We start from the raw sequence: 13,063 nt of genomic DNA, 5'->3' as shown, positions 1-13,063 counted from the left end.
GAAAAAAATAACACATTGTAGGAAAAAGTTACACATTGTAGAATAAAGTATATACAATAATTATTATTATTTTTAGTTTTTTTAATTGTTACATGTTTCAATCAAATCTTCACAAGTCAATTTTCTCAAATCAAGTTGTAAATTGGTTATTTTTGTTGTTGATTTAAGTTTAAGGAGTCTCACTTTCATACACTGGTCAATACCTGTATGCCTAATTAACAATATTATTCATCATTTATGAACTATTTACGACCTAATTACACACTACTTTATTAATTAGATGTGATAATTAGTGCTAAAGAAGCCATAAAATTGTCTACAGGTAAAATATCCTTTGAAGTTCAGGTAGATGGGCATCCTGGTAATAAACAAGGTACAATTAAGTGTTAGCTACTATATACACAGAGTTTGACAGCATCCCGACAGCTTGTTGGGGAGGAGCAACAATAAGGTATAAATAATAATCGCTCATCTCGTCTACTATTATTTATCGCTTATTCATGAAACCGAATAGAGCTCAAGAATTAGACTGGTCATCGAAAATAATGGACAACTTTAAGACACCTTGCAACAGATACAGTCAAACTCCTAATTTAGATTATGGTATGTTTTTGGTTTCATTTAGAGCTTATCGTAACTATAACTTTCTCATATATACATCAAATAACCCTCAACATTAACTGTGATTTTAACCTTACGAAGTCAAGAATCTACAAATTTGTCATAATTATACTATTTCCAATTTAAAACATTCTGAGCATAAGCATGTGCAGTTTTTTTTTACAATTATGAATTGACCAATAAGATGAGGCACTACAGTAACTTTCATAATTTTTTTAATTTTTTAAATAAAAAAAAAAAATATACATTTCGAAATAACAGCAGTTTGCAGTTTCAATGTTAAAATCAGAGATATATATGCATGTACCAAGTTTACGTCAGTGAACTAAAAAAATAAGATGGGGGTTTTAATATGTGTTGTTTTTATCTCTATACCTTTGTAATTTGGGTTGTGAGAATATACATATATATTTTTTTTTATGGTAAACTGACAAAATTTAAAGACAAAAAGTCATAAAACTGATAGAACATAATTTTACTATATCGATCGATAGGACAAAGAATATATGTTTGATACAATGCATCAAATAAATCCACTTTGTTAACTTTTCAATTAAATTCGTTAGATGAATAACTTTCAGCATCTTATAGTGTTAGGAATAACTACATGATGTCGACTCAAGCTTTTTATTGTAGTAGTCTCAGATTCAAGTTAGAAATAAATATAACGTATCGGATAATATCAGGATACAAAATGCATGTTTTTAAAACTATATATGTAAGTCAGGAATATGACAGTCTGTCAGTTGTTGTCCATTCGTTTGCTGTGTTTTATCTTTTGATTTTGCCATTTGATTAGGAACTTTCCGTTTTTTAATTTTCCTCGGAGTTCATTATTTTTGTGATTTTACTTTTTACACCGAAAATAAAACATTAATTATTTTAGTTACTACAGAGTATATTGTTAGTGTTCTATTCCCAGGTTTTTAAAGTGTCAGTGCAAGTCACTTGCAATAATCTTTTTTTATTTTTTTTATTTTCAGACTTCTTAGATGAGATATTCAAAGACCTGCAAGATGTTCCATCATGTCAAATAACAGATGATCATACAGAACAAATGACACCTTCACTGTATGACGAATTGTTTCAACCATCATCAATAAAGAAACAACCGGCAACTCCACAACTGGATATCAATCTCCTAGATGAATTCATTTTACAAGAACTGGACTTCATTTCTACAGAACTGTCTTTTTACAACAATAACAGACGGGGTCAGAAGGTCAAGAAAAGATTGTTTAGCTGTAGTATTGATGATGAACCTACGCCAAAGAAACTATGCACAGTGAACCTATCCGATAGCTATTCAGAGGATGATTCTGAGTTTACATGGTCATCAATTGACCGGAGTTAAGACATCGTTATACATCATTTGTTAGATATTATTTTTGTTACGTTTTTATAACACACTTTATACATACATGTAAATCAACAACGCATAGTGCTAAATAAACTACTGTTATACATAATATTTGAGTCTTTTTGATTTTGCAAATTTGTGTTCTCTAGGTTTCAGTATACCATTTTTAACACATTTTTTCTTCTTTTTTTTTTTGATTTTCAACACATTTTATTGCATCTTGGTTAATTCATGTTAAAGTCAGATGTGTTATGATTGCCAATGAGACAACTATTAACCACAGTTCAAAAACAATTAAAAGTGGATGCAAGCAAATATAGGCAACTTTCTTCAGTGGTGGGCACTTGTTGAAGAGGTTCAACAGGGTTTTTGTCGAGCCTACGGCATCTGTCGTAGAAAGCTCGACATAGGGAAAGTGATTCGACAACGATGCTAGTTCACTTCTTTATCTTGATCCTTTCTACTTTGTATATTCATGCCTTATGTTACTAATTTTCCGTCTGTCGTATGTCCATTGTCCTTGACCTCATTTTTATGATTCAGTGACTACTTGAAAAACAGATTTCAGTATTAATTTCTCTCTTAATGAGATAACTATATTTGGTATGTGTGTACCGTACAATATCCTCATGCCCGTCAGACACTTGACCTCGACCTGATTTCATGAATCAGTGAACAATGTTAATTTTTTGTGGTCAATATAAAAAAGAAGATGTGGTATGATTGCCAATGAGACAACTGTTCACAAGAGACCAAAATGACACAGAAATTAACAAATATAGGTCACCGTACGACCTTCAACAATGAGCAAATCCCATTCCACGTAGTCAGCTATAAAAGGCTCCGAAATGACAATGTAAAACAATTCAAAAACGAGAAAACTAACGACCTTATTTGTGTACAAAAAATGAACGAAAAACAAATATGTAACACATAACAAACGACAACCACTGAATTACAGGCTCCTGACTTGGGACAGGCACATACATACATAATGTGGCGGGGTTAAACATGATAACGGGATCCCAACCCTCCCTCTGACCTGGGACAGTAGTATAACAGTACAACATAAGAACAAACTATAACCAGATGCTCCGCAGGGCGCAGTTTTATACGATCACAGAGGTCGAACCCTGAACGGTTTGGGCAAGTATGGACACAATATTCATGCTGGATACAAATCTGAATTTGGATTGGGATTAAGTAGTTGACACAACATAGGTTTCTGACACAGAATGAATGTGGTCTTAATGAACTTATAAAAAAAAAATATGGCTTTTGAACAATTCACTTTGCTGTTGAATATTAATCCTCTCAAAAAAAAAATATTTGAAGAAATTTTCTTTTTGAATTCTGAAATCTGAAATGAGAAAAAAAGATTGACCCCCTATTTTTTTTCACCCCTCCCCCTTTCCCTTATTCCAAAAATGATCTCAATTTAAATTTCTAATGGAGTTTACAACAATAACTACTCATTTAAATAAATCATAAATTTTTTAAATATAAAATGTCATACAGTCATGGTTAAAATTAATATTAATTAATAGTAACTTCTAAAAAAATAAATGGGGAATGTGTCCAAAGGGACACAAATGATGCCCCTGCTAGCATATAACGTTATAAAGGGACATAACTCAAGAACTTAAAAGTGAAGCTGCCAAAAATTGTTGAGAGGTTATAAGCATTCTATACAAATTTCATTAAATTTAGTTGAGACAAACTTAAGTTAAGAGAACAGAAACTAAAAAAAATCAATTTTTCCACTTGTAAAGATGTATAACCCTAGAATGGTAATCAAAGTGCTTGTAATCACTGATTATAATGCAACAACGTTTGTAACGTTCATTTTGATTGGATAACGTCACTTTTTTACATGCATCAATTTACAATTGATGCTATGGGACGTACGCGCAAGCGCAGACTACATATGACAGATTTTAATTACGTGTTTTAACGTTGTTTTCTGTCAGTTTCATTAGAATGGAGATAACAATATTGTATTTTAAGCTCCGACGGCATCAATTGGGATTTTAATGGTCGCAAATACCCGTTTACTGTCTCCGCTAACGTGTCGCCAATAAACTTAATTTGATCCCCAATTGATGCCGTCGGAGCTTAAAATACAATACAGTTATCTCCTAAATAGTAAAGATTGCTTTAGTTTATCAGTTGGTAGTAAAGTGAATATTGCATTGTATATTGTATATAGCATGGATTTAAGTTGATTTAACTATTATTCTGGACAAAGAAAGATAACTCTAATTTTCAAAGAAAATTTCATACAGCATTGGTTTTAGGTGATTCAACAACCATTCTGGACAAAGAAAGATAACTCCAATTTATTGACTTGAAACTACAAAAATGCTTGTTTTTGGCCCCTTTTTGGCCCTTATTCCTAGACTGTTTGCCACAACCCTTAAAATATAGCCCAACCTTCTACTTATGGTATCAAACATTATGGTACAATTTCAGGGACTTATTTTCGGCTCTCCCTTGAAACCATTTGCGAGTATGGTCTTGAGGAAACGATGATAGAACGTCGGAAGGGGACGATAAATGATTGACCCGTGTTAAGAGAGAGTCATAACCCTTGCACGTCAAAGACACCCTTGTAGAGGCAAAGTGATCACAACGTTTTAGTTTTTGAGTATAAATGTTATATTAAACATGGAGTATCTAAGTCGGAAAAGTTTAATTATTTTAAAGCAGACTTTGAAATGTTACGTCAAGATTTTGTCTTAAATGTTAATTGGGAAGAATTATTAGCAGACAAAAACACTGAAAAAAGGTTAGTGCTTTTATTGATAGATTACAAATAGCAATGAATAACCATATTTCTAAAAAGAAAATATCGAAAAAGAAGTATAATAAAGAACCTTTAAGTGTAGAAGCTATAAGAGTAATAAGGAAAAAAACATAGAGCATGGGGAAAGTATTCATATAAGAGAGACAATGATAGTTATAGGGAGTATACTAAAGCTGGTAACAAGGCAAAATCAACTGTAATTAGTAGTGTTGTCAACGGTTAACCGGTTAATCGGTCGAACGACCGAATACCGAATACCAAAAACGCTAACCGGTTAACCGGACTTTTTTCAATTTGATAGATTTTATATAAATTTGTGTTGAAAATCAAATCATTAAATAGTTATGTTTTATTTTAAAAATGTCGTCGTTATAATTAGTTTGACAGATCAATTGTCCAGTATATTGATTGATTGTTAATCCTACAAACATAAAATTAATTAGAGTTCGGGGCAGGATCTTTAAGAAACATAATTAGTAAACATGTTTTTTTAACAGTAACTTTAAATCAGTAATGAGATTTAATTTTACTAATTACTTCATTATTTCGTTTTCGGTCGAATATTGTGTAAACCTACATTTAAATGTGCAACTTACGTAGTGCAAGGGTTAGTCATACTTTAAATTTAAAAAATTGTGAAATGCAAACCAATGTGAATGTACTCAATGTATACGTGAAAGTACGAGTAATATGCTTAAAGAAAAAAGCAAACACAGTGAAGAAACAGGTCGTACAGCATGTACAATGGCCTATAGTTGTTAATTTCTGTGTCATTTTGGTCTCTTGTGACGAATTGTCTCATTGGCATCATACCACATCTTCTTTTTTTATAATTAATCATTTCAAATTGAAATACACCCCATTATTTTCGGAGACAACAAGAGAAAAGGAAAAAATAATCGATTTCAGACATATGACATATTCAATTCTACGAGATTAAGATTTTTTTTTTTATTTTTTAATCTGAAGTTTGTACAAACGCTATAGTTGATACGGTGTATTTGATTATTAAAAGTCAAACTTCGCCAGGAATCCCCACAGACAAGCCTTATAATGCTAAAGGAAAAGCTTCAATTCTAAAAGCGTATTTATGACTTTGATGAAAGTTTGTCAAATTGACACTCATACCACATCTTAAATCGGTGTGTTCTCATTTCGCCTTAACTGGGAATTCCATGTAAAAAAGGTAAAAAATATACTAAGGCCAGATGGGAATTGAATTAAGGCGAAATGTGAATTTAGATAAAAATATTAAATAAACAAATTAAACCTCTGTGTTTTTATTGCAATTTAAACAACATGCAACATTTTAATTAAAGTGACCATTTTTATGATTTCAAAAGTTGTGAAATTAGGAAAAATCTAAAATAAAACATTTTTAAGTTGGAAAGTTGCTTCTCTTGAAATATTGTTTGTTTCATATTTCATAAAAGTTGAAACTTTTATTTTTATTTTATGCAGTTAGAAAAATCTAAATAATCTAATTATCCTTTTACATTATGCAACACTCAAAAAAGCTTAATAGAACAAAAAAACATGTTTTTCAACAGACTTTTATAACAGAAACTTTAATAATAAAAAAAAAATTGAATTAAAAAAAAACTGTGCTTCTTGTATATTAAATTTGTAAGGATTCCGTTGAACCTGGTGTCTCGCCTACTTTTGATGTTAATCGCAGTCTCAACAAAAATGAGAAAAAATAATAATTAAGATATTCCTCTCTATACTAACTTTTGATTGTCCAAGATTTGTAAAAAAAAACAGGATAGTTTATGAATCTAATAAATGTTTTAAAAACTAGCTTTAACTGCAGACTATATGTAATGCATCTAGAAGAAAAGCTAAGTCCATTCATAAGTAAAATACGGAAATAAAGAACAAAATTTTAACTTAAGTTCTTTCTAGATACTAGCTTTTGATAATAAAAAAGCTTCTGTCTAAGTTTGGTACAAATCCAGGATAGTATAAAAAAGTTATCAAAATTTTAAAAACTTTAACCTCTAAGTGAATGTAATGTTTTCTTGGCAGAAATGAATAAGTCCATTTATATGTAAAATACTGAAAAAAAATGAATATTTCATTTTACAAAATTTACTTCTGTATACTATCTTATGATCATAAACAAGCTTCTGTCCAAATTTGGTACAAATCCAGGATAGTTTAAGAAAGTTATTTTAAAAAGTTTAACCACAGAGGGAAATTGTAATGTTTCCTGGCAGAAAAACTAAGTCCATTTATATGTAAAATACTATCGTTATATTAATATTTATTTATGTTTATATTTTGTGCTTTTTGTATTAATGCTTTTCTCTCATGTGATTCTTAATTACATGCATGTACATTATTAGTTTTCTAATTTAAAAATACATTTTAAAAAAGATGAGCCACTCTTAAAAGAATTATTCAAAAAGAGAGACATTGGAAAGACACAAAAAAAAAACATCTTTTAAAAAGTATTTCAAGACTGATTTTGACATTAAAATAACACATATCAAACATAATTGCAATAAAAACAAAGAATAACTTAATTCCATTGTTTACACAAGTTCCCATTTCGCCTTAGTTAATTCTTTTAACCTGAAAATTTGTACTAAGGCAAACTGGGATTAATTTTATATTATAATTTTGACAACTAAGGCGAAATGAGAATAAGCCCTTAAATCTATGTGTAGGGTTCTATTGATAAGGCTTTCAAACACCAACTTAAATTACCGGTTAACCGGTTAATCGGTCGAACGATTATCCGAGTAACCGGTGAGGCAAAAATGTACGATTTGACAACACTAATTATATTTTTCAATAAGTCAACTGTAGCTGCAACTTGCCAGTCCTCCGAAGAGGTAATATTATTTGAAATGATAACTGGTGAAGAATTATCAAGTTTCTCTACAAGAGTTCGCACTTGTTACGGTATAAGTTATCAAAATGAGATGTTTTAAAACACTGTGAACCAGTGAATCCTTTTTAAGGACGACTCCGGAGGGTGAAATGTAAAGCACATTGTTGTGTACTGTAACAGATAATTGTATCATTTCTTCCAATTTTTCAAATAATACAGTTTTATGTTACACGATAAAAGGCGATCTTGCTTGTGAATTTCAAGATCCAGATTTGCAATCCCCCTGTGATGTAAGTTGTAACCATGGACGAAGATGGAAATGTCCTTGTAACCGGATCAAAATCAAATAACGTCTTTGTAATCTCACCTGATGGGTAAAGTGGCAGAGCAATTTTACAAACTGTAGACAAACCTAATGCACTTCATTTTGATAAAGCGTCAAAGGTGATGGTAGTTGTCAGCAGAACTTGGTTCCACAAAGGTGTACCAGAAATAAATTATTTAAATCGGACCGATCGAGTCGACTTCCGATGCAGGTTTTCAAGTTTTACTTTTGACATATAAATGGAAGTGAAAATAATATTACTTTTTTTTTATTTCGATCTACTAATAAATAAAAAAATTACTAGAAATATAACCAGTTAGTTTGTTGCTTTTCTATTTTGAAAGAAACAATGACAAGTGTTTTTGGTTTTGAACTACTTTAAGTAACTGTCAGTACTTTGAGATGCTCAAACTATTACATCAAACCTTTAGATCGATACGGTATGAGTTCTACTGGTTGTTGAAGACCGCACGATGATTAATATAAAGTAAGTCTAAACAAGTCACATTTCTATGACAAATTCATGCACCAGTGAAAGTGACACATGACTGAAAACACTAACGTATATACTGCTTGCATTCGTCGTTCAGCATTCCATGACAACAAACATATAGATAATTATTATTTTATTATAATGTTACAATCGAAAAATAAATATTCAATGAATAACTTCAACATTGGCTTTTTATTGTTTCTCCATCAAAGATCCGTACTATCTTTGAGGTATCCGAACAGATATCAACATAAACTTTTATTCGGCGTATACTTGCAGAATAAACCATGATTCTTGTTTTTATCATATTAAAAATGCTATTGCATTGTATTCTACTAAAACAATAACATATTGTATACGGTAGCAAGCCATTTTATAACTTGGCCAATGCGTACCTCTCCCATTTCGTATCCCATATTACCATTTCGTATCCCACATTTGCCATTTTGTACACACTTTGAAAAATATTTCGTAACCTATATTCATCTACCATTCGTATCTCATGAACTACATAAAATTTTTAATGTTTACCATTTCGAATCATTTATTTGTAGAAGTTATATATTTTTTAAAGATATTTATTAAACATTTTGAGATTAGTTTTTTTTAAGTATAACACAAATAAATTGCATCCAGTCGTACAAAAATCATGAATTACAAATTGTTTGTTTGCAGGATTTATCCTTTATCATGGTCAACTCTAAAAATATGAGGTTAATCAACCAAATTTCTCTGCAACTATTTTTATATTTTTTTAAATTTTTGTTTTTTGTACTATTGTTTGTTTGTCTTTTTCATTTTTAGCCATGGCGTTATCAGGTTTTTTTTTCGATTTATGAGTTTGACCGTCCTTCTGGTATCTTTCGTCCCTCTTTTATAGTTATTAACAGTTGTTGATGTCAACTAATATATTTATATTTAAGAAGTCCGTGGATAAAAATATACAATACAATATATACAAGTCTTCCACACGTACGAAATGGTATACGTACAATCCCTCAAAGAATTGTTCTAGATGTTAATATTCTATGAGGTACGAAATGGTCGAGGTACAAAATGGTCAAGGTATGAAATGGTTTTTACAGGGTACGAAATGACTATAATTCAAAATCATCTATTTAACATCAAATTCTCCTGGGGGATTTCTGAATGATTTATCAAAAAATCAAAAAATCAACTATATATACTGACCGGCTTTAGAAACGCAACACTAGATTATTCTTTTCAATTTTGATTTTTAATTTTTATGCATTTTTTTGTAAACAAACTTATGAATAGAAAGTTCTGTCATTACTTAAATGTTTGAAAAAAAAATGCAGTTCGAAAGTTGAATTGATTACGTCATTTTCGATGTTCAAATATTGTGGTATACACTGAAACCCTGGTTTTCCCCGTACCAATGAACGTGTCACCGTCAAAAGCAATGACTGCCTGTAACAAACGCCAAAATGATTGTTAGAAAGGTCAACCATTTCTGTTCGGCACGTTTTGGTTTCTGATTTTGTCGTTGTTCCACCCATTACAATGTGTTTTGTCAATTATGCGGTTTAAACTTTAAGGCTCTAAATGTTTTTCTGCAGTCGATTCTTTGCCAGTTCGGTTAATGGGGAAACATTTATGGCATAAATCTGTGCAAAATTTCATTCATCAATTTGGTTAGCAGTTGACGTTGCGGCCGTAGATCTGTCTCACAAATGACGTTGTCTAATCAATTTCTATTGACGTTGCATTGTCACTACATGTTGATCTAGTCTTTGATGGTCTTCAACAAATCCAGTCTACCAGTACCATTGTCGGAAGGACGGTAAGAAGAGTTTCTGACGTCAATTTTTTGTGTTGCAGCACGTTCACGTTTTCCTGTTTGCAGAATTCTAATGAGTTGATTCAGCTTTTCATTCCTGAGTTTTGGCAATATGGAGATGCCACATTTTTTAAATGATTAAAGTGTGTCCAAGGATTGAACGAACTGTTTCACAAAGAAGAAAAAAACCGGAAAAAAATCTTCTATTGGCTCGAAATTTCTCTTTCTGAAATTTCGTGCGATCTAAAAAATCTGGTATGTCCAATAACCACAGGTAAGTCAGATGTTTATTTTCGAAAGGGAAAGACATATGATGAGCATGAATAGTAGTTGTATGAGGATCAAACATTATTTGGTGAAAAAAAATCTACAAAATGAGTGTTGCGTTTTTAAAGCCAGTCAGTATATTATAAGTCATACCTTTTACCATGCAATTACTACGGAGTTAATTATATGTTACGCTTCTGGTGCTGACGAGATCAACCATGAATTTTTGGGGGTTCGTGTTGTGCATTCTTTATAAACCAATAAATCAAGGTACATGCGTGTGTATCATTGTATATTCGAAATGTTAGATAAATAACTACTGTTGACAATTGAGAATAAAGAGTCGATAGTTCAGAAATTTAAGTACCATCAAAAAAGAGTAGAATTAAATCATAATATGTATCGCCTTCAAAATGAGCCACAACAATATATATATATATATATAGGGTTATTACACACACAGTCATATGTAATGTTTTTACACCCATGTTCTGAATGACAACAGAAACCTAATACGACTTGTACACAGCGGTCTTTTAGGCTAAAATAGTGCAATGACGTTACGCGCGATGTTCGTACATGTAAGCGTAACACAACGTCGCGAATATTTCGTAACGTTCAAACCGAAAATTCGACTGAAACGTTGTTTTTAAGCAAGTGCGACATTCTTGTAAGACTCCGCAAAATCGACGGACTACTTATCGAAAATTGATGTATTTTAGTTTTTTGAAAATTTAAGAAAAATAACATTTTAAAAAATCATAAAGTTCTACCATTATAAGAGCAGTGATAAGCAAACAATTGACGTAAATTTGAGTTGAGTTCGTTTTTACGTCAAAAAATGGCGGTGCGACAAACTTGTAAGCCTTTGAAAAATCGCTCACAAATTACCATATATCATTTTTCAGGATATTTGTCTTTAAATTCATAAAATTAAGCAAATTAACATTGATTTAGTAAATACAAATACTAAAGTTTTTTCATTAGATAAATGTTTTTTTATTCTCAAATCTGGAATCCCAATTTTTTTTTCTCCCGCGGGACAGATTTGCCCTTGTAGTAAGGAACACGGTTTTTTTCTATTACGTCATCATAACGTCATAAAAAAATGCATCAAAGACTGAAGGAACCATTCTGTTTAATAATGGAAAAAAACATTTTTCAAAATTTTAAATAGTTTTGACGAAAATCATAGTTTAGTGGTTACAATAAATGAAATATGTTACACGGGACAACCTAAAAATCGCCTTTTTTTTAAATGAAGCTTGTCACATGCGGCATAAAACATAGTTTCAACAATTATTTTTTTCGTTTTTATTTTAAAAATCGTTATTTTTTAAAATCCGTACAATAGCAATGAATTTGATATCACGCAATTATATATTTTGGACTTGCATCTTGCCTACTACACCGAATTTCCAATGAGGCACGAACATCGCGCGTAACGTCACTGTAACAATTCGAATCAACCAGAAAAAGGTTCAACAGATGCAGGATTGATGAATATTCTACCATGTCCTGTCTGTTTTTGTTTAGTGTTTTCTGTTTTGTATCAATTTGAATTAAGCCTTTTTGATCTGATCTTTATATCTTGTTTTCACTTTGTGCTGCTACACCAAAGTCAAAGGTTAGGGGAGGGATAATCATATGCACTAACACACCTATTTAGTATTTTCCCAAATTCAGAAGCATATAGTTCACTGGATGTCGGTGATTCATGTCTGTCATATTTCATTTTCGTATATTTTTTTGTTAAGAATTAAACCATAAATTTTTTCACTTCAAGTCGACCATATGGTGTTTTTTTTTTATCATTGTTGATAGTCAAACGGTTGTTTATAATTTGCTCACATCCATTGACAATCATACCACATCGGCTTATTCATATAATAACAGCAAAATTAACAAAAACGAAATGAATTATATTATTATAACATCAGCCTCTTAAAAAAATTAATGGTCCATTACTTCCAACGTGATTTGTATATTTCAAATTTTAGTATTATTTATGGACAATAATTTCTCGAGTTTATTTCCAAATTTGTAACTGTGTTTTATATCACATTCTTAATGGTCAAAGGGTGTATTGATTTGATGTAATATGTGACTAGGAAGCCATCTAATTTTGCCGACGGTATATAATCTAGATAATGCATATTGTAAGGTTTCTCTTGTTGTAAAACACATCGTTGGGTGCAGGGTTGTCAAAATGGAAAACACCTATTTTCAGTTTATCAATTTTGATACCCCCGGATGTGGTATATTACTACAAAACATAAATATGTATATATATAGCACAACGAACATTATTTCTTGCTCGCAAAAAGTTGCTTTAACACTAAAATTCTATCAATTACTAATAAATTGCTGTACCAGGAGACCCTGATGCGTCAGACTTACTAAACTGCGGTCAGATGTACAGCATTGTTCTGAAATAACAAATATACAGTGAATAGTGATATAAGTGAATTTTACACATGGGACCTTTGGTAAATATATAAACATATTGACATGTTAAGTCCTTGAGGCGTTTGTCTTTAATTTCATTAAT

At 31.1% G+C, this 13,063-nt stretch overlaps 1 protein-coding gene across 1 annotated transcript; it reads left to right on the top strand.

Annotated features, from left to right (window-relative positions):
• The first annotated feature begins 295 nt into the window (after window positions 1-295).
• Window positions 296-2,059, top strand: LOC139516049 (uncharacterized). Its single transcript, XM_071305860.1, has 2 exons — window positions 296-603; window positions 1,605-2,059. Exons 1-2 carry the CDS (start codon window positions 501-503, stop codon window positions 1,973-1,975), a joined length of 474 nt encoding a protein of 157 aa, XP_071161961.1. The 5' UTR covers window positions 296-500; the 3' UTR covers window positions 1,976-2,059.
• The last annotated feature ends 11,004 nt before the right edge of the window (window positions 2,060-13,063 follow it).

This window comes from Mytilus edulis, chromosome 3 (assembly GCF_963676685.1).
Source record: "Mytilus edulis chromosome 3, xbMytEdul2.2, whole genome shotgun sequence".
Lineage (NCBI taxonomy): Eukaryota > Metazoa > Mollusca > Bivalvia > Mytilida > Mytilidae > Mytilus > Mytilus edulis.
The sequence above is the reverse complement of the archived record's forward strand: the minus strand, read 5'-3'. Positions and strand labels throughout refer to the sequence as shown.

Bases quoted from the DNA above. Each gene is read 5' to 3' on its own strand.
- LOC139516049 (XM_071305860.1), top strand. From the start codon at position 501: ATGAAACCGAATAGAGCTCAAGAATTAGACTGGTCATCGAAAATAATG. The intron at 604-1,604 runs GTATGTTTTTGG...TTTTATTTTCAG, and splicing joins AACTCCTAATTTAGATTATG to ACTTCTTAGATGAGATATTC.